We start from the raw sequence: 23,060 nt of genomic DNA, 5'->3' as shown, positions 1-23,060 counted from the left end.
CATTACTACATGCAACGCGGCCAGTAAAGTGATAAATCGCATTTCATCACTTTTGAATGAACGAGACGGAACTTTTTTAGCGGACATAAAAACCGCCAATAAGCAACTGTCCACTAAGACAGAAGTACACCTTGAAAAAGTGTTTACTTTTTTCGAAAACAAAATTGACGGTGTGCAAACTAATATTAATGAAGTAAAAAGTATCGACCCACCATCCAGCATATCATCGAAAGAATTTTTGGACGACATCAAGGCACTGTGCAATGAAGCAATAATGAAGAAAGAGCAAGTCTCTCAAGCTCATCCATGTATTGCTGAAGAAATGGGAATCAGTGCCCAGAATGCTAAACCTTCACCAGAAGAAAAAGCTGACTCGGAACTCACGTCAGGCAGGCGCTTCAAATACCCACGGAAAATAGACCATTGAGCAACAAGAATAACAGCAAAAGCAATAATTCCGAAAATTCTTTGGCACCTACTAAACAAAAATTGTCTTCCGAAAAGGAATTAGTGGCAGCAGCACGAACTCAATTCTCTGGACCTCCAAGTGCTATCTCTACATCTCTACATTTGTAAACTATTATCTCTACATTTGTAAACTTTCAAAAGGGCGAAACCATAAACCCATACAGAAGTAATCTAGTAAAAAGTAATTTTAACAAACAACACTCGGAAAATAACACCACCGTACCATCGCCATCTCAGGAATCAGGAATCAGAACAAATTGGCTCAAATGGCACGTTCCCCTTGATATTTGGAGATTTGTGCCTTGCCATCAATATGTTTTTAGCATCATTTTCCCGATATATAAGAGGGAAGGATTGAAAGGAAATGGTAAGGGTTGGACTAGGAGGATGGGAAAAATTGACGACACAAAAACACATAAAAGCAGAAGTAAATTCTGCACCCCTAAGGGATGCTGAACAATCTGCTGAGGATCACATTTAGTGGAAGGACAAGGAAATTCTGAACCTCTACGAGGTCCTGAACAGTCTGCTGTTAATAAAACCTCCAACCCCCGAGAGGATTTAGAGATCTCACAAAAGCGACACCATTCTCGGAAGAATGCAGAACGACTCGCAGTATGTACGAGCAGAAGTAAATTCGGTACCCCCCAAAAGATGCCAAACAATCTGCTAAACCCTATTTAAGGTGAATACAGAAGGGATTCATTCACTCCAGGAAGAACGATGAACCCTTCTGACTATAGCTCCTTACCACATTGGGTGAGAAACGAGATAATATCCTTCAATTTTAGCTCCGCATACACAGACTCAACCATGTATGGAGAACCAAAAACCCGGATACGTAGCTGCATCAATGCGGGACAGTTACATATCAGATGGTATGAAGTACCATAATCGCATTCACACAAATCACACGAATAATACTCAGCACGTTGAATAGTAGCCATGTGATAATTGAGTCTGCAATGTCCAGTCAGAGCTCTGACCAGAAAACTGCAATGATACTTGGAGAAATGCAGTAGACACTTTGACATTTTCAGATTTAAATCTGGTAGAAATGCTTTTGTCTGAGCGCAAGTTTGCAAGCTGCGCCAGTAGCTGGCATGTTTGGATGCAGCCCAAGAACGAATCTTGTGCTTTATCCAACTAGTTGAAAGTGGTAAAGCTGGTTCAGGACCAACGAAATCATTCGTTGCACCAGCTCTAGCTAACTCATCAGCCCATTCATTTCCAGTAATACCAGAATGGCCGGGTACCCATAAGAAGTAAACAGCATTTGGAATGCTGAGGTCTTCAATTTAAGTTCGACATGCGATCACTAGATTCGACCGTGAGTCATTCGAACTGAGTGCTTTTAAGGTTGCCTGACTGTCGGAACAAAAATAAATACGTTTACCACAGATCCTCTGCTGAAGTGCCGATTGTACTCCACACAGAATTGCGTAGATTTCTGCTTGGAACACAGTACAGTATCTACCAAGTGAATGAGACTGCTCCAGCCTCATTTCACGACAGTAGACACCAGCACCAGCACGACCATTCAACATAGAACCGTCCGTAAAACAAACTATGAGTTCATCAAGTTGTCGTTCCAGACAACCAGACAACCATTCCTAACGAAGAGGATAGCTCACATTGAATGTTTTAAAAGGAAAACTGCATGTGAGAGTTAGGTCACTAGGAGCGAGTAAATACTCATCCCACGTAACCATTTGAGACCACAAGCGAGTGTGGCTGGTAGCATAATCTAATGGGTTACTGTTCCAAAGCCCTGTAACCCTAAGACGGTATGCACAAGATAATGCTTCTTGTTTTAGGAACACATGTAGTGGTTTAATACACAGTAGCGCCTCTAGAGCAGCATTAGGAGTTGTCGTGAATGCTCCTGTCATCGCCATTAGGACCATCCTTTGGAGATGATTTAGCTTTGACTGAACTGTCGCGACTTCTCCTTTCTGCCACCATACAAGACATCTATATGCTAAAATTGGTCTAACAATAGTTGTGTATCAATGTATCTGGGTTTGAGTCCCCATGATTTTCCAAAAGCTCGTCTGCATTGGCTGAAAGCCATGCAAGCTCTTTCAATCCTGAAGTCAATGTGAGCAGACCAATTCAGTTTTGAGTCAAGAATAACCCCGACGTATTTAACTTGATCGACCACAGTGACCTCTGAACCAAAGAACTGCAACGGACGAGCTCCTGTAATTATCCTACGATGAGTGAAAAGCACCATTGATGTTTTGCCCGGATTTACAGATAATCCAACCTGACAACACCATTGTTCAACAGATCGCAGGGCTTGCTGCATTAAATCAAAGAGAGTGTTAATGCTTATACCGGTCATCAATATATGATAATCGTCGGCAAAACCATAAGTCGGAAATCCAAGGTTATTAAGTTTCCTTAACAAGCCATCAGCGACTAGGTTCCATAAAAGTGGGGATAGTACACCACCTTGAGGACACCCACAGACACTCAGTTTTCTAATCTCTGCTTGCCGAAGCGATGAATAAAGAAGTCGATTGCTAAGCATTGCGTGTATCCAGTAAGGGAAAAACCCAAGATATTCCGTTCACGACTGCAATGTTTAACCTCCTGCAGCCATTCAGCCATCGGCACGGAAATACACCTTGACTTAGGAGTTCCTATTTTTGTGGCCTTTTACGACATGGAACAAGAAACCAGTGGATCAATTCTTGGTAGAAAATAATTCCGCCGGATGCCACACGGCTTACCTGTTTGGTGGACTTATACCACCGGTACAGGTGGACCGTAGCGTTGTTCTTAGCCAGTTGGGAAACCGCTACCGACACTACACGGCTATCTAGGCTGCTCAGAGAGGGAAGTTGACATTGATGGTCAACTTCCATGGATGGCCGAGCAGCCGGTAACCATCGCCATCTACTCGTAATAGCCAAATTATGGATAACATTCCGACATTTTCAATTGACAGTGCTAAGGACAGCCAATTTGAACTGGACCCTATGCGACCTCCAATTGTTCGTCTTACTGAACAGTCTACAACTGGCGACGGTCGCTTCTTGAAAGCTAGACTTCGTGACCCGAAAATTTTCAACATTGTGCGGCTGTATCTAGCATACATGAAGGACCAATCTTCCAACGTCTGCATTAAAGGACAAACACCAATAAGTCTAAAAATGCTGCTCGCGTCTGAAGGACTTCCTACATCACCTGAACATCTCCAGCGTATCTTCATTGAAGTGCATCTTGAATATGGACTTAAACCGGACGAAGCCGTATACCGAAATTACTTGTCCAGTGAGCGGACTCGTCACTTCTAAAAAGTACGCGACAGTACCAGTAAATTTTATCAGCCGATTTTTCGGAACAAATGACGCCCTTTGACGAAGGAATAGACACAGAAATTAATAATGTAAGTATTCCAGAATTCTCAAAAACTTCTTCGCTTCATAGACAAAATGTGACTGAAATTTTGGTCTATTGCCAAAATTTCAACCGCATTAAAAACACGGCCAAAATGAAAGAAATTCATCAAAATTTAATAACCTCCTCTTTCGACGTCGTAATAACTGAAAGCAGCTGGGATGAAAGTGTTAGAAGCGAAGAAGTATTTGGAAATAATTTTAACGTATTTCGGCACGACACGAAGTCCTCATAGCCATTAACTCTTGCTTTGCTTCTGAAGAAATTATTACTCCTAAATCTAAAGAATTTGAGCATGTATGGGCCAAAGTCTCAATATTGGGAGAAGAACATATTTACTGCTCTGTCTACTTCCCACCCGAAAATGCGAACAAATTCTCTTTTGAATTATTTTTTCAATCTTTAGACAGAATTATTTCGAATATGGAACCTGAAGTAAAGCTTCATATTTTTGGCGACTTCAATCAACGTAATGCGTTTCATTTCTGACATTGAAAATGAATCAATCTTACTTCCAGTCGTTGGAGAAAACGAAACATTGCACTACTTTTTCGACAAAATTTCTAATTTTGGCCTACATCAAGTAAGCTCCGTAAAAAATCAACAAAACGCATATTTAGACCTTCTTTTCACAAATTGCACAGAAGACTTTTGTGTGAATGCATCAAACCTGCCAAACAAACTGAGTACAGAAGGAAATGTCGACGTCGAAGTAAACAAATTCTATCACATTATAAACAAAATATTATCCGAAACTTTGCCCATGAAAAGAAGAAGAAAAAATCATAACAGCAAATTACCTGTATGGTTCAATTCACAACTAAAACATTTGAAAAATAGGAAACAAAAAGCACACAAAACTTACCAACAAGAAAAAAGTGACGCTCATCTTCAAAATTACTTAAACCTATGCAATCAACTCAAAATAGCCATTAACACAGCACATGAAGAATATAACCGCAAAATTGAAAACGAAATAAAGACTTGTCCTAAGAACTTTTTTAACTACCCAAAAGCTAAACTAAAACGCAACAATTTTCCATCTCAAATGCACCTCGACGAACATGTAGGGCAAAATAGTACAGAAATCTGCAATCAATTTGCAAATTTTTTTCAAGAAGTATATACATCTTATTCAGAAACTGACCGTGACCGTGAATACTTCTCTTTCATACCTGAATTTTCGAAATCCATCTCTGTAAACTATCTATCAGAACATGACATTTCGACAGCACTGAAAAACTTAGACGCCTCAAAAAGGCCTGGACCTGACAGTATACCACCAATATTTAAAAAAAATCTTGCTGAAGAACTTACACTACCACTACAACTACTTTACTACTTAAAGAACGCCGCGACCTTGCGATGCCTTATTTTACCAGCGACATTATTTCTCAACGCATTCAATCACCTTCTTTATTATCGCAATTAAATTTTTATACACCTAGCCGTCAATTACAAACCAGGAAATTATTTTTAGAAAGAAACACTAGAACAAATTATGCAAAATATAGCCCAATCAATCGAATAATGCGCCACTACAATCAATATTGCGAACATCTTGACCTTGGTATGTCCAAAAATGAAATGAAATTCCAGCTTAGTCGTATAAATATTGCGTAGTAAGTAAACATTGTAAACCATTTATATGTACTCTACATTTGCATGACGAAATAAATAAATAAACATAAACTGCTGACACACTGATGAGCTGAAAGCGAAACGTAAAAAATCAAAATAGTTATGTGTACTTAGCACAAATCCGGTACCCGCGCGGTACCAAACCCCTAAATAACTAAGGTAAAATATTGCCGAATTCTGCGAAATTTTCCGAAGTGTGTAAACGGTTTCAAAACGGTTATGTGCCCTAGTAAAAAATTACTCTGTACTCTGATACTTAGAATCTTATACTTTTTGAAGTTCTATCATTGTAACGATTAATGAAAATTCGTCAATTAGAGTTCATTTGTTCACAATTAAAATTTTAAAGCAACGAAAAATGTGATTCTGAAATTATTTATCGAAATTTATTCGAATAAACCTAGTTGAGACAAAAGAGTCACATAGGTTGTGATTGGAGTTTCAATAGCTTTTGTTGTATTCATAAATATATTAATCAAATGTAATTTTTCCTAACATTAATGTACTGGGGCTTACAATAAGAAATTGAATATTTAAAGTAAAACGTGTACACATTAAGCGTCCTATCACAGCTCTCAACCCTTCCACGTCACGAGGAATAATTTCACAGCAAAAATCGAAATCCTGTCGAAAAACATCGGCCGAACGATGCCACAGTGCTAAGCTACAGGTTTATTTTTCCTGAAACTTTCATGTTCCTGACAACGATTGTTTGTTGTGAGAACACCGAGTGTGGTAAACTTGGCCTAAATTAACACCCTATTAGAGCTTATTTGAATAAGTAAGTAGTCAACCAGCCGGCAGACCGCATTTGTTTTGTAATCGTTTGTCCCCCCAGCACAAAAGGATTTCGTCAGACTAGTTGTTGGTGTGTGAGAGAGCGGTGGCGGCTGGTGGATGGGAGGTAATAACATCAAATAATTACCTTGCTGTGTTTTGACCTGCACCGGGTTGGACATCGGACCGGCTCCCATCGAGGTGAACGCCTGCACCCGGATGGTGTAGATAGCGTGTGGCGTCAGTTCCGAGATGGTCGTCAATTCGCTGTTGTCCACCATCTGTGAGTCCCAGGAAGCTTCCGGTTGGCTGGGATTGGTTGTGTAGTACACTTTGTAGCCCTGTGTCAAGTGGATAAAAGGAAAAGTTTCAAAATTACCAATACTGCTAGCTGTGCGGTCGCATGCCGGAAAATGTTTTCTTTTCTTCTTGAGTCTGTGTATACAAGTACCGAAAACGAATACATATTTAACGAAGTATCTGTACGGTATGTCGCCGTCGGTAAAGCACACAGTGGGTAGGGACAGTTCCGGTCGGGCGAAAACTTACAGTCACTTGTCCATTAGGCGTCTCAGGTGGCTCCCAAGTGATAACCATTGTCGATGAACTTAACGGGCGCACTTGAATGTTCCGTGGTGCACTTTCCATTTCTGAAATATGGAAGGAGAAACGAAACGAATTGGAAAGAATGGTTTAGTAATGGGAAAAAGGCAGATTCAGACAGGCACAGAACAAAACAAAAAAATAATAGCCAAAGGCAATCGTTTCCTTGTAAGGCACCGGTGGGAATAGAATTGACGTGTGCTGCAACCATGCAGTAAACAATGCAACTTTAGTGTTCTCGCTGCTGGAGAGGCGGTCTAGAGGAATGCTAAATTATTTTGAATAAAAAGGAACCGTTTACGAGTTTGTCAGGCGACAAGAAAAAATAATACAGATTGGGGAGTTCACATCCGGAGGAACACATTTATCGAACTTTGATCACTCGACATTCCTAAAGAAAACAAATAAATTTGGGAAAACTGACGTTAAATGAAATTTTGGAATAGACAATTTCAAAAAAAAAACTCAATAAATGAAATGGGATCATACTGACACTATGAATCCTTCCAGGTCGGGATTCGAACATACGACAACTGGCTTGCAAGATCAACGCTTTTCTGTTACCAGCCAGCAAGGCGCGTACTTCTTTGGGTACAATTAATAAATCTGTTACCCAAGTAGGAACAAACTGTTTTTTTGTCTAGCGGTTCAAGTTAAAATAATACGGAGCACTAGTAGTTCAAGTTGAACTGCTAGGCGTTGATGAGTCGGAGACGTAACATAAAGATAATTTTTAATTTTTAGTTCACTTACAGCTACAGTGTTGAAAGTTTTGGAAGAATAAAATATCAGGATAAAATCAAAAATCATATTATTAACCTTGGGTTGAGTTTTGTACGATATTTGTTGTGTTGAATGATTTTGAATTTTCATGAGATACATTATTTAAAATGCATGAGATGGATTATGAAGAAAAAAGTACATTTTATAATATATAGTAGAACACAAGAACTGTAGTTAAAATTACCGATGAATATTTCGTTGAAAAATATTCATATGTGAAACAGATTGGAAAAAAATGCGAGCTAGGTCCGTTTTGCCAAATGGGTCATTTAACCGAAAACCAATTCGTCACGTTCATTGCTACAACTTTCCCCAAAAATGTCAGTTGTATGGTATTTGGTAAATTAGAATGAGCGTTAGCTCGGTTAATTTGAAATTACTGGAGCTTTTTCCTGAGATAATTCCTTCTGAAGGTTCGAAATTCTCCCCGGAGAGTACTCTTTTTGCAATCAAAATAATGAGTGATGTTATTCGCTATTTCAATCGTTTATCGCCTAGCAATAGTTCATATATTATTTTGTTCTGAATTATCTTAAATCCAAGTCCTTTTTAAAGTAAGATTTCGAATCAACCAAACGGGTTTGAAAACCAACATATTATTACTAGTTATTTGGAATCAATTGCGATAAAAATTCACCTTTGATATTTGAATCAGAGAAATTAAATGATCCTCCGAACAAGGTCCAAAACAGTTTTGAGGAAGGGGGTGAACAAAAAAAGTGTTACGAAACTAATACCCTGACCTTCCGATTATAAGAGTTTGGTTTTTGATTGAACTTCAAACAAGGATTTAGCAACCTACCAAAGTTGGACTGCATTTCACCCGGTTTTCAGTCGGAAATTATAATGAACTCTGAAACTACCGAGGACTGGATTTGACCTAAAAAGGACAATCTAAAAACTGACACATTCAACCTAAATTTATGAATTTTATTCTAAATGGAAGCTCACAATTATCAGGAATAAGGGTAAATTGATATCCTATGAACCACGATTTTTGACACTTATCAATACTACACTGATTTCCCAGGTAGCACGTTATGTAGCTGTACTGTATTTTTATACCGATTGTGCAACTTACCAAGTGAGTTTATATTAATCTTCTGGTAACAATCGATATAGCAAACATTGTTTTTGTACTATGTTGCCTAACTCTTCTCGTAACTATATTGCTATTGAAAAATGCGCTCATCGTTTGTATGATGTGGTACAAGTGCATTGTTAAAAAACAACAGTGCAACTTTTCAAACATCAGCGAAAGTTTGATATGTTTTACAGCTGTAATATTCGTGGAGTGAAAAACGGATGTGAAACTGCTCGAATGAACATACTGTACCATCAGTTAGCAGAACCGACTTGAGCTAAAACCCGTTCAGTATTTGGATAGATTTCACAAGAAGTGACGAGAATGATCTTCACATTAGTTACAAAAAACATGTGAAACTGTTTGGAACAGAAGCAACCGTTCTGTATCAATTGTGAAACATGCCAATTTCAACAAGTTACAAATGCTACTTGGATATTGTGTTACTGAAACAAAGCACTTTTTCTATGTTGTGCAACATGTCGTTGAGTTATTTAGCTGTCACGAATGACAACTCTGCAACGTGAATTGAACATGCAACTGTTTGAGTTACGCTTCAGTATGTGTTTTGTACGAATGTTAATGGATATTTATTTGTGAAACTATAAAAAAAGGACAATAATCATGTTACATTAAAAGTTATACGATCGTATAAAGAATCGATTGTAGAACTTGGAATTAATTAGAAATAAATCCTAAAGCAGTAGCAAATGCTTTCTAAAATGTTAAATTGAAATAACTAGATGTATAGATTAAAAAACTAGATATAAAAACAGGGTAAAACAAGAACAATTCCCGAAATGTGTGTTCATCAGACTTCAGATACTCCGATTTGAAACTGTGCACCATTCTTCAATATGACAAACCATTTATTTTTCACTAATAAACTACTTAGGGCTACCAATTTATAGCTTTTAGTTGGTTTGACGTGAAGTCGCCATAATTAAGTTCAGTTTTTGCAATGACCGAGTGGGAACATATATTGGAGAAGTCAAATGGACGAGAAACTCACAGAAAAAAAGATTTTTTGGAAAAAGATACGCTCAGAAACAGAACTCGATCATGCGTTCTTATGCAATCCGAGCAAACGCGTTACCATTTCGCCACCTTGAAACTGTGATAGACACCGCTCTACCACACGACTGGGTCTGGAAAGGAAACATCGAACATGGTCTAAATCCTAGCCGCCTCACGACCGGTATCATATATCAAAACATCTTCTCTGTTCATCAGACAACAAAAACAAGCCTTTTCGCTCAATACCTATTCTTCCGCTCAATCACTGGGTAGAAGAGTATATTTATAATCACGTGCTGCCTTCTCTACTGTGCCAGGTTCGCAGGTTCGAGTCCTGTTTCTGAGTGTCTGTTTTTTCAACAAATCATCTTTTCTACAAGAGTCTCATCCATTTGGCTTCTCCAATATAAGTTTCCACTCAATCATTGCAGAAACTGTACTCAGGACTAACTTTAAACACAAGCGAGTGATTTGTGTATGCACTTTTCCATATTACTGTAGCTCGGAGACTGTTAATTGTAAAAAACGGAGTATTCAAAATGGTAGGAATGTTTTATTCAAAAACTACAAATCGAATTAAAAAATTAAAAAAAGTCTACTCAAATAACAAAAAAATATACCTTGAATCTATACTTTGAATCCACATTTGATGTTAATTTTATTGGAGGTTATTTAAAAAGTGAAGATGTTATAATGGCTACTTCTAAAAGAAATGTGACAGTGAGTTTTTTGCTTTTGATTTGTAAAATTATATGCTAGTGTTTCATTGGTTTATTTTACTCATGAACCCGAATTCGCGGGATAAAACTAAAAACATTTTCAACTGCTTCTGCTTCATTTTTCCAAAGACACGAATCGCATTAACATCAATCGGATGTGTTTTTTTGTGATATATTATTTCGATCAAGTTTACTTTTTCCAGTTTTCTGAATTTATCGAGTACCCATTTGATTTCCTATCACTTCGTTTTCGGCACCGTTTTTCTACCAATAACAGTTTCAGCAGAGTTACAGCGGTTTTAAGAAATTTTCATGTAAAAATAGAATCCCTTATTTTTGAAAATTCGTTTTGATTCGTATTGGTCTCTCCATCCGTGCGAAATATATTGTTTGCCATAGTTAAGATGTGTACAAAGTTACTTGCAAATCAGAGCACTTTGATCTTGATTTTGCCCTTTTTCCTGCTTGAAAACGATAAAATAATAATAATTACTCCTTTTTTAATAAACAAACAGACTCCTAAATGTTCACACTATGCGACGGCCGAGTAATAAGCCGTCACTCGTTTACGCCTGAGAAGTCAGAAGTAATATGCAGTATTATTGAAGTGTTGCATAAATAATGCAAACTTTGCAGAATACATGATGAATAAATTCGCCGATGAACAAAAACTGAACCTTTCTGAAAACCTTGTTTGAAAAGTGGATCATTAGTGGTGATGTATTCGAAATTGTTCAATAGAAGCAGCAAGTACTGTGATTAATGAAAGTTATAATGATTATACAAACTAATGAAAAACAATTACAAAGCTATTAGCTTATATTAGCTTATTTAGCTTGAATATCATACGCAGGAGTAACAGGAGCGCAGGTTAACGCTACGCCAATTCTAACGCGTCATTCAAACACTGTGCCTGCTGTGTGTTCGTGACATGCTGAGAATGATACGCTCCTGTTGCTTTTATAAATTAAATTCATACTAAATAGCGTTCAATTTAAATAGTGCAGTGTAATCAACTAGCTGAAACTAAAACAGCCTTTCGTCGCTATAATCACCATTAGGAATGTGGAAAAAATATTATTGTTCATATTGTTCACCCTACGTGCATAGAAAGTATAGTAGTTATTATTTCTTAGTAGTAATTCAGTTGCGAATTTGTTCCGTAGATATTTTTTTATTCGTGAGAATATAATAATTAAATCTTACATGAATCACTTCGGTGTCGAACTGAAGCGTAGGGGAATATCTCTTCTCCCTTTCGGTTATTTCTTTAGCGATATTTCTGTGGGTGAAAAATCGCTATCAAATTTTTCTGACACGAAAAATCACTTGTGAGCTTCGAGGCTCAGAGTTTTGTAGTCGCATGAGTTTCCTTTTAGAAAATCTCTTGAACTGATTTTTTCACGAGTGATAACGAAATGAACTTTTTCTGATCATGATTTTCCCAACACTGCTGAGGAACACTGTAAGTTTTAGACAAATCAGATATTAAACTTTTGTAAGAAGATATTGAAATGCTTGATTGTCGCGAGTTCATAGAACATCAGTAATGACTTATTCTTTTATTTGGATATCGAGAAAGCCATAGATATATAATTTGATTTCACTGATGGTATTAAAAGTTCCAAAATAGATGCTAACTTGTGCTATAAAACATTATTTAGAGTCAGACCTATAACTGTTTTCAATATTCATCGAAAACATCAATAAAACAAAATGGGATAATCCTTTCTATTCAGTTACCAAACGTCAAAATGCTAGAGAAAAACGACGAAATCTTTCAATTAAACATTAAACTACATTTCAAACTACTACCGATGATTCTTTTGCCGGGGTCCATCCCATTCGGACGAGAAACCCCACACTGGACACGACCAGCATTTTACGACGAGAAATAAATGTAAACTTCTGGAATTGCTTTTTCCTAGCAATCACCAGCCGAAAAGGAAGGCAACGGCATGGAATGGAACTACTTCGACCATCCGAAATTGAACACCGTGGGGTAAACCGGCCACGGAACGGGTGCCACTCAATTTTTCGGTCCGGCAGCGAATCGGACGAAAAGTTTCGATGGCACCTTTTCGGTGGCAATGTGATGTTCCGGTCGGAATGGAACACCGAAGAAACTGTAAAATAAAATAAACATCTTATTGGATTTGTGGAGCGGGAGTGGATGATGATGGTGTGTGGGTGGGGTATGGAAATGATGCAAACATCACCATAAGACTGAAACAAAAGTTTTCTTCCTCTGGGAAATTGAATATTTGCAGTGCAGCGAAAGATTCAGTGAGAACTAGATAACAGTGCTACGGTTGGGGAGAAGTAGAGAAAAAAAATCGGGATCGGAAAAAACACATAGGACATAGTACAAAAAAAAATACGATGGAAAGCAAAGTTGCATCCGAAGACAGTGTCGTTTTCACGTAAAAAACTTTGCACTGTTTCCTGAAAATGGAAATGTAAATTGAACGGGCAAACAGATAAAGAAACTGACATAAAAATTGGAGAAAAATATCCAACAACAATGGTAACGGTCGCTAGGGAGATGGCAATTGCAGTCTTTGAGCGGGATTTCTATGGCGGTAGAAAATCGAACGCAAATTGTTTGCTCGAAATATCGGTGAAAAATTGGTGACTAATATCCTGAAAAAAAAAATTGTACACAAAAATTTACTTACTGGAACCTCCATATGCAGAATCACCTGCTCAGAGTGAGACACGGGTACACGTTTGTTTGCGTTTGAGAGGGAAAGAGAGATGTAGAGATATAGATTGTTTTCAAAAAAAAAATGTTAGATTGCGTGGGGTATACTTTTTTTACTGTTGATGGATTGCAAATAAGTTTTGTTCAAAAAAAAAAAACTGGAAACAAAATTTGTCTATCAAAATGCAAAACCTGGATCAGTAACTACATTCTACGCTATGCGGCTGCTACGAACTGAAAATGCCAGACTACAGGGGATACTCGAGCTCAAAAATACTCGCAAAAACAATCACTTACATTTACGGCGACGACGCGTCGACGGACAAAATCCAAAGCAAAAATTTTTCGATTTTTGTGTATGTGTCGATTGGGTTGACACATGGCATTCAAAGACGCATATTTAATTTATTATTTTTATTTCGGGATCGATGATGGACGAGTTGGATTTGTCAGTTTTTTGATGTTGTGATGGCGCATAACGAAAAGGAATGGAAGATTATCTAAATATTGTTTGTCGACATTGTGGGAGATAGGAGGATCACGATGGACAAGGTAAAGTGTGCAACATTGGGCAGCGTTTGGAGTGGTAGGTTTGAGCTTGACATTTGTGTGGTCTGTAACAGGCAGAGCAGCAGACGTGCATTTGAAGTAGGAATATCTCAAAACAACCACGAATTATAATAAACAGTTCAATTTTTTCGTTAAACTCAAAACTGAACAAAGCATGGTAAGCTAAACATTCAGTTATCAATATAACTTGGAGCTAGAAAAAATCTCTTCGTAATACCCATAGTGGCGTGCTATTGCCTATCTGTTGTCATTCAAACATTCCCATTAAAATACATTTTTTTCTATAGAGATAATTTCTGACACGAATTTGGGCTGATTTTTAACACAAATTCATTCAGATTGGGTCGGGTAGTTTACAAAAAACCGCAAGAAGTGTGATTTGTCGGTTACGTCATTTCTAAAATTATATCTCCGGTATCGGAAGTGACAGCCATTTGATCTTCGAACTTGTTCAATGAACCAATAGTAGCTGGTAACGAGCCGAAGCTTGTTGGAATCGGTTTTGTCATCTCCGAGAAAATTGAATGGAAAGAAAAAAATGCGTTTTGTCGGTTACGTCACTTATGCCATTACATATTCGGAACTAGAAGTGACATCCATTTGCTCTTCAAACATGAGTAGCTTCCAAATGAGCGTAGGCTTGCTGAAATTAGTTCAGTCATTTCCAAAAAAATGAGCGGATCTGGACTGTTTTGACAGCAGGTTGTTTTGAAATGTTTCTTCTTTCAGTGCTAAAAATTTCTCATGATTCATTTTGTTTCGAACATTTCCGCAAGTGGCATACTATTTAATGAGTAGGATTTCCACTACGAACTAAAAACCGAAAGCTGCATTTGATGGTGTTGAGAACGATTAGAGCAAACCCTGGGCGGTCGAATTAAGATATTTCCAAGAAATTCAATGCCAGCCCAAGCACCGTCAGAAGGCTTTGCCTGCGAGAAGCAACCAAACAGGACACCGAAGCCGAATCTTGTAGCTAAAAGATGAGCCCGAAAAATGCACATTGAAAGGAAGAAACCATATGATCCACAGAAGGTACGTGAACATGGACTATGGACAGCTTCCCAAGCGAAAGTTTTTACCGATAAATTTATGATCTAGGGTATTTGCTGATGTTGACAAAAACCCAGCTTTTCGTGACAAGCAAGACTATGGATTCCCAAATGTACAAGCCGGAGTGCCTGGAAAAGCGCATTCTTCCGTACTTTAGGAAACCAGCTATTGTTGCAAAACGAAAAAGCAGTTTAAATTTAAAAGTGAAATATCAGTTTACGTTTTTCTTAACAATTTTTTTTTCCTGAAAATTCGTCTAGTAATAGTGAACAAAACTGCTTCTGCGTTTCCAAAGAATGGCTGTTTTCCTAGGCCTGTAAGTAAAGGGTGATTTTTTTGCTGATATTATTTCGGCATCACTGTTTTTGACAGATCACGCATGAATCGTGTTTTGTATCATTGTGAAACTTGTTCAGTATGGGGTATAATCTAATCAAGAATGGCCGCTGGAAAAGTTGAATGAAGATCCACACGCTACAAGGATAATCAACGGAGCTCATTTCTGGTTGAATGGCCCACGTCAACAAGCAAAATTGCCGCATCTGGAAGAATTGGACATGGTTGACATGTGGTTTCAACAAGATGGTGCCACATCCCACACGGCACGCGAAACAATCTCCAAATTGAGAGCCGCCTTCGGTGAATAGTTTATCTCACGTTCCGGGCCCGTCAATTGTCCGCCTGTGATGTTAATTTCGTGTAATTTAACGCCTTTGGACTATTTCTTGGGCCAAGGAGCGTGTGTCAAAATTGGACCTTTGCATGAAATCATCTTCAAACATTAAATTATATTGATCGTTCTGTCGATTCCAATAGCTTTTTTTTCATTTCAAATTTCTCTAATTTTGAGTGCTTTTTTTGAAAATCAAATCCTATAGCTCTTAGAAAATCACCCTTTGGAACCTTGAGGTGAAATGTAGCGGGGTGCACGTGTTGCTTTTTTGACCAATTACTCAAAAACAAAATTTCGAAAAATCAAAAACACTTAAGTTTTTGTAATTGAATTTTGCACAACGAAGTATTCTTGGAATTTTGAATTTTTTTCTTTGCCGAGCTTTTGTTGGTTTTTGAAATATACAAACGGTTACGGTTCCGTTCCACGTGGATGGTTTTAGATCTGCAAAATAGTGCTTGAAGTAAAATTTTACAAAGAATCTAAAAAGACAACTCAAAATTTTTAGACTTCAGTTGAAATATCCACAATTTGAAAAAAAATTTAAGTGAATTTCATGAAATTTCCATTTTTCTATTTCTATATTGTTTGTGCGCCACTGTTTCGTTTGGTCGTGGTGTGAAAAATGCACAGTGGGTTCGGTGGTGTTATATCGTGAGCAAAAATTACATGTAAAAAAATTACATGAATTTAGGCAACATTAGGTTTTGTCTTGAAATAACTACGAGTTGAATACAATAAAATGAATATTATACGAAATCGTTCATTTCCTATGGTAACTGACGTTTATAATGCTAGTAATGTCCCACTCTATATAGCTCAATGCATTGATACTGCTGTAGCAATAATGCTTTGTTATGTAATATCATATAATAGATATTACTTCAGATTGTAGCCATTTAAGCTAAACAGGCTACTGAATGAAACTAGTACAAGCCATAATTATCGTTCATTTAGAACATTGAAACACATAACGTTGGTGCCAGAATCATAATTTAAAACTATATACATTAATGGAAAGTGTATTTATTTGGTACAATCATTTTCGTTGTCTAGTGAATGTCCAGTTATTCCAACAGATTTTCTCTCATGTGGTGAATTACTATTTGGTACTGGCATATTTGCAATTTCAATCGTTTTTAGAAGTATAATCTATAATTGCTACTAAACTCAGATATATACGTTGTTAGCATGTTAGTCAATTATAAATACTAATGGTTCATAGTAATAGTAATCAATAACAATAAATATTGAATTAGGATATAATAAAATTGTGCAATATTCACAAATCCATTACGAATCATATGAGTCTTTTTTTCACAAGCCAACAAAACGTATGGTAGAAAGCCCACTGCGCTCGATCACAGACAATATTCCTGGTTTCTATGTGTCGGTTTTGCCTGTTATGCTTTGAGCGAAGATTCGTTCAACTGAAACGGTTAAAATTATGCGCGCATTTTTTGGGACTACATTTCACCTTAAAGCTCACAATGAACCCTGTTGCGTTTTGGTCGGATTTGGCTAACTGTCATTACATCCGAAAAGTGCTACAGGGGTAGACTGCATCGGAATGGACATCAATTCATCCAACTGGCCGCGATTCCACCCAATTGAGAAATATTGGGTAGTTTTCAAACTTAATGAAGAATGGAAAGGTGACTCGCCATGCGACAGAGATGACGTGATGGCAGAACAAGATGGTCGCCAACAGAGTGTTCAAAATATTATGAGTGGTGTTTAATATTTTTCATTCAAAGTGACATCTATGGCCTTCATTGAGAGTACAACAACATCCGAAATAAGTCCGGTTGTTTGCGTCCTGATATTGAATGACTCAAGCTTTATTTCGAAAGTGGATGTTCTCTGTCAATTGTGATAGATTGTTATCAATACAGTTGAAAAATAACCTGTCATATGCCAGTATCTAGAAAAAGATGGACGAGAACGTGTCGATTGAACAAATCTGTTACGAATCTATACATGTATGTATTAACAGCGTTAGGAAATCTGAGTGTTGCTTTTCATGTGCATGGAAATAACGCATTCGCCAGCTGAGGGGGAAGGGGAAGCGAATACTGGCACGTCATGTTCCACAGCACAACCATATTTTCCGGACTTTTACACAACGTTCGCGTTCCATTCAAAAAATTACCGTGCCCGTTGGAGATCGTTAGTTGGAACATTACTCCCATTCATTCAACATTGCAGCTTCCGACAGACATCAGTTCCATGCGTCCGGAATGAATTCCAATTAGTTTCATTATTATTTTTTCACATTGATTTCACGCATCTCTTCCTTTTTTCCGCATTCGCAAACATATAAAGGCACCGCATGAGTTCCGTCCATATCGATTTGTTTCGTTTAAGCAGAACAGGGCAATTTAACGCCTTTCAAACCGGTAATCTTACCAGCACAGCCTGTTGCCAGCTGTGGCACAAGACGTGTGAGCTGCTTCTACCTTGGGTTTGTAGAACTTTCCGCTCGCCAGCAGCAGGTCTTCCGGCTATTCGCAATTAATGAAGATGAATGGCAGGTACATTGAATAATTGGGCCTGAAAATGAGTTATATTTAAGTAAGCAAAACGCAAAAATTATTGCCTTCGCCCGAGCGATGCTCATCTTGGTACTTGGTCCAACCGAAGAGTGATGATCAGAACGTGTCCGAAGACTAATGTGCGTTGAAATTTGACCAATGGGGCGTAAACGGACTGTATTTCCGATCAGTGTAGGATATTTTGGTCCAATAATTAATCATATCGATTCTTATTTAGGGCTCATGTAATTCCGCTGTTTGCAGAAAATCTGCTTAAGATGGATGCTTATTGTGGTCTATACTTTAGATAGTTCCTATTAGTATTGTAGCATTTGCTGTAAGTTTTAAACGATTCTTTGGTCAACCCAACGGATTGTTTCAAATTCAAGCTAAATCAGTCATGTTTGCAAATCGTTCTGCTTGAAACGCTCCAAATTAAGCCAAAACGCACTTTGTTTTCCGCAAAACTTGAAACTAGCTGACTGCTAGTTGGAAAGTTATATTAGGGTTTTAAATATGACTTTTTACCTTTTTTTATAAATATAAAAAATAGGTATAGAATTCGCTCAAACTTTAGAAAAATTTTCCGAATGTCATATATCAATCGATTCAGCTCGACGAACTCAGCAAATGTCCATGTGTGTATGTGTGTTGTCAACTAAGAGGTCGAGATTTCAGAGATGGCTGGACCGATTTTGATCAAACTGGTCGCAAATGAAAGGTCTCTCCGTCACCCAAAATGCTATTGAATGGTTTTGAGATCGGATGTTTACTTTTTGAGTTATACGAAGTTTTATGTCAAAATTTTCAGTTTTTTGACAGTATCTGTCACAATTGATCTTGAAAACAGAATATATTTTCAGACTTAGATTCCGCACGTAAACAAATGTAAACTATACAGCTACTCAGGTGAATTTGGCTGACTTCGGCTACACCGATTTTCGAATTCCTGTTCCAGTATCGAATCGGTTGTCAAAGCTCAATCGTTTTCTCAAAAAAGCTAAATCGAATTTCAGAAACAAAAGTTCAAATTGAAATAAATCTTATTTTATCCAATTCTGACTTCCGATTCTGGAATCGTAGGATGATGAATTTTTAAAATTCAAGGCGGTATAGAAGATGACAATCCCGAAAAGCTTTAAAGTTGGACTCAAAAATATTGCAATTTGTTCGTCATATGGCCATACGAATCGGTTTGTGTTATGCTGGTTCCTGAATACAAGCTCTGTAAGTACCTTAAATTACCCCAAACTCTAAAGTGGAAATTACTTCGACATATCATGGAATGTTTAATCGATTGTTACACTTTTAGATTCAAATTCGATCCGATTTGCAGTTTCGACATTACAGAGTAATGAGTGATTAAAATCTCAAATTGCCACTTAAAACGACGGAACACCGAAGAATATTCATGCAAAAAACACATGCGGATTGATAAAAAAAGGTATCATCTCACTGCTAGGTGGATTAAGTACGTTTTTGTTGTTGAAGTAATTTAGTCCACAAGAAGAAAGCTTCTTCCGCTCTGCACAAGATGGCACCACCTGTGTTGTCTAGCCATGGTTTATAAGCAATATATTTCTAATTTGTCAATTTAAAAATTTAACCAAAAACGCTAACACAAGGTCATTGTGGGAATAAATGTTTTGACATACGGTTTTCTGCCCTAAAAGCAATTAATGATGCCAAGGGCAGGAAAAAGAAAATGCACAGAAGTAGGCAAAATCCGTCTATGTCGCAACGAAACGACAATCTAAAATTACAGCGGAATGTGCAGTGCTAAAACTGTGATTAAGCGAAGCCCGAACCTTTCCAGCGAAGATGTGACGGAAATGGTCAAAACGTCGTATTTTTTTCGTTTAAAAAGTGGGTAAAGCGGCACGATATATGTCGTTTAAGGCAACGAAAACACCAAACAGTACCGGAAGTAGGAAATCAATTTAAAAGAAAAACGCCTAAGTTGTACGAACAAATGTCAAAGCTGACTTCAAGAATATTCCTGGTCTTGAATATTATACTACATTACAACGTGGCAAGGTCGAAGGTTCAAGCCCAAAAAAAGGTTAAAGTGATTTAGAAAGTTTACGGTTTGGCAGGTTATTTGTAGTTGTGGTTTGAAGAGCAGTGTGACATCTGGTTCAATCATTTCAGTCAAGAATTGATCCACTGGTTTCCTGTTCCATGTCGTAAAAGGACACATAAAAAGAGTATTTCCTTTAGATTCTTTGCATCTCATGGGATTTTAATGTTTCAAGAAAATCTTGCAAGGTTCGACGAGCTAATGTATTTGAGGTCTTCTAGTTGCTGAATGATAAGTTCTGGAGATGGATTGTAGGGAAGACCGAAGCTAAATCGGACAGCCTCAATATCTTATAAACCAGCAATTATTTCGAACTATAGATTGGCTTTGTAAACGCATTTTCATGTGATAGATACCCGATCAGATGGAAATAACAGAATTATAACAACTGGAGTAATTATTTCAGAAATATTTTGTAACAAATTTGGAAATATTTTTGGTTGGTAAGCTGTTAAAATAACAAAAATCATAACAGAAAAGACTCTAGCGGGAACAAAATCTTAACAGATTTTGGAACGTTTGTATCACAATTATTATTGAATTTGATATAACTACAGAAGTCCGAAAGCAGAAATTTATAACAAATTAATAAATTAGTAATAAATTAGATAGCAAATTTAACACAGAAAAACTATATCACAGCATTTTAGCATCGTTTCATTCAATCCAAAATTGTTGAATGATTTTTTTTTATTAAATGAATAACTTATTTAGTAATCTGGTTTCTTGTTTCAGTTTTTTTTAATTCTGATCATTATATTTCGATATAAAGCTTCTGTTGCTTCTGTTATCATAAGTTTTGCAAACGAAAACAAAACATCATCACTGATTTTGTTATTATATTGTTATCATAAGTTTTAACTTTCAGCTGTTTTCATTTGTTAAATATCTCAAAATAACACAAATTGTTATACATATCAACTGTTGAAATACTTGTGTTATGTTTTTGTTATGTGCATCTGATCGAGTAGACGTAAGTTAGCTAAGCGACACTGAGTGAACTCAGTTTGGCGTTCCTGTTTTTTTCCTCTATTTTCTGATTGCTTGGGTATATTTGATTTCTGTACTGCGCAAAGGCTGTCTGGAGACAAAAAAAGTGGAGCTAAAACGGAGACATAATTTTTGACTTGAAATTCAAAATGTATTCTTGAAATATACCTAAATATTGATATCTATATTTCTATTCTATTTATATCATTTATTAAAACTAGATTTACCACAAATTTTAGTAAAACGCTTTCATTATATGTGGCGAAACAATCGAATAGTCTTCAATAAAGACTCTTAACACAGCAACACAACAGTACAGAAAATTTGGGTAAAAACACAGCAACACAACAGTACAGAAAATTTGGGTCACAGACTGATAAACGTATGTCTGTTCATTGTGTAAAATCAAGCTTGCAGATTGGAGATGGTGTTGAAAGAAGAGCAAGTGCGTAAATCAAATGTGCGCGGTCGCAAAGGTGAACCAAATATTGCAGAAGAGACTAGATTTTTCGGTACGTACTGTGGTTATAAATATACAAATTTCTCTAACATTCACACATACTTACGAGTACCGGTTAGGTATCAAGTCGTTCAAGGTGAAAACTGTACCGAACCGTAATGATAAACCGAATGTGACAGATAAAACCCGGGCTCGAAAGTGGTATCGCGAACATATGACGAAGTTTTCCTGCATAATAATGGACGATGAAATTTTTGTGCTAGAAGATTTTAAACAGTTTCCCAGAATGCCTTTCTATACTGCCATACAACGAACCGGCACAGAAGAGCAATTCAGGACGAAGAAAATACCAAGTTTCCCAACAATATTTGGTTTGGCAGGCAATATGTAGCTGTGATCGCGCAAGTCAAAGCTTCATCACTACCGGAACGGTAAACAAGGAAACATACCTGAAAGAATGCCTGAAGAATCGATTGTTACCATTGGCACGCAGCCTTGACGCTCTCACGCTATTCTGGCCTGATTTGGCATCTTGTCACTACACCAAAGATGTTCCGGAATGGTATAAAGAGGATGGAGTCCGTGTTGTACCGAAAGAAGTGAATCTACCTAACTACCCAGATTTTTTTTGTTTCAATTATAGGGGTTTTAACAGCTTAAGGTCATTCGCCTCTTCGGGCCAGAAAATCCCAGGTGGGTTGCGTGAAAGGCATCGACTAACCCATCACGCTATACCCATCCCCTGCTGCCCAGAGTTGCTATCGAGTTGTATTGGGCTCTCATGAAGAGAGAACTCTCTCAGCAACAACTATAGAAAAATTTCGAAAATCTTGGACAAACGCAGCTAAATCGGTTGCACAGAAGTCTGCACAGATTCTAATGGCTGGAGTAAACTCAAAAGGTCGTAATTTATTTATGCAGCCAAATTATGTAGCTTAGGTTATGATGGCTAATAATGCACAATTATATGTATAAAAAAAAGTATCTTAGATTGGATTAACAGCAAAATTGTTTGATTCCAAATTCAATGGGTGTGTTTTTTTTAACTCCAAAAAAGTGTTCGGTTTAGCCCCGGTCTCTCCTACATCAATTATCTAGAAAAACCTGTCTGATTTGACCCATGTCAGCACCAGCCAATGAGCACGCGTTCTGTGTAAGAGAACAAAATATTTGCCGCTTTACAACTGCATCGGAATAAAAGATTAACATTCCACCATTTTCCATCATTCTCTGAGCAATGGTTACCGAAGCGAGATATACGGGGAAGAGCAACATCGAAGACCTCACGTTTTTTGGAATGAAGCGAGAGCCGAACAGCAGAATTGTGCAACAGAAAAGTCGCAGCCGGACACATAGCAAAACCACACAAAAAAATCTGCCAGTGGAAGTTGTCAGTCGCCATAGGAGCACTTCTCAGTTAAGTTGTCCGGAATTTGAGTCGGAATTTATTGTGAGTTCCAAATGCACCTGATTCCGCCCGAGATGCAGTCAAGTCA

At 37.4% G+C, this 23,060-nt stretch overlaps 1 protein-coding gene across 11 annotated transcripts in view; it reads right to left on the bottom strand.

Annotated features, from left to right (window-relative positions):
* LOC131429493 (tyrosine-protein phosphatase Lar) overlaps positions 1–23,060 on the bottom strand; it is a 415,517-nt gene that overhangs the window by 93,924 nt on the left and 298,533 nt on the right. For 9 of the 11 annotated variants that reach the window (XM_058593632.1, XM_058593642.1, XM_058593641.1 and 6 more), the window contains 3 exons: positions 13,179–13,202; positions 6,844–6,944; positions 6,443–6,635 (listed from right to left, as the gene is read on the bottom strand). In XM_058593632.1, the coding sequence (XP_058449615.1) occupies positions 6,443–6,635; positions 6,844–6,944; positions 13,179–13,202 (318 nt within the window). The remainder of the gene's footprint in view (positions 1–6,442; positions 6,636–6,843; positions 6,945–13,178; positions 13,203–23,060) is intronic. The other 2 variants (XM_058593640.1, XM_058593643.1) reach the window with 1 other exon arrangement.

This window comes from Malaya genurostris, chromosome 2, assembly GCF_030247185.1.
Source record: "Malaya genurostris strain Urasoe2022 chromosome 2, Malgen_1.1, whole genome shotgun sequence".
NCBI lineage: Eukaryota > Metazoa > Arthropoda > Insecta > Diptera > Culicidae > Malaya > Malaya genurostris.
This window is presented reverse-complemented; position numbering and strand designations above follow the sequence as displayed.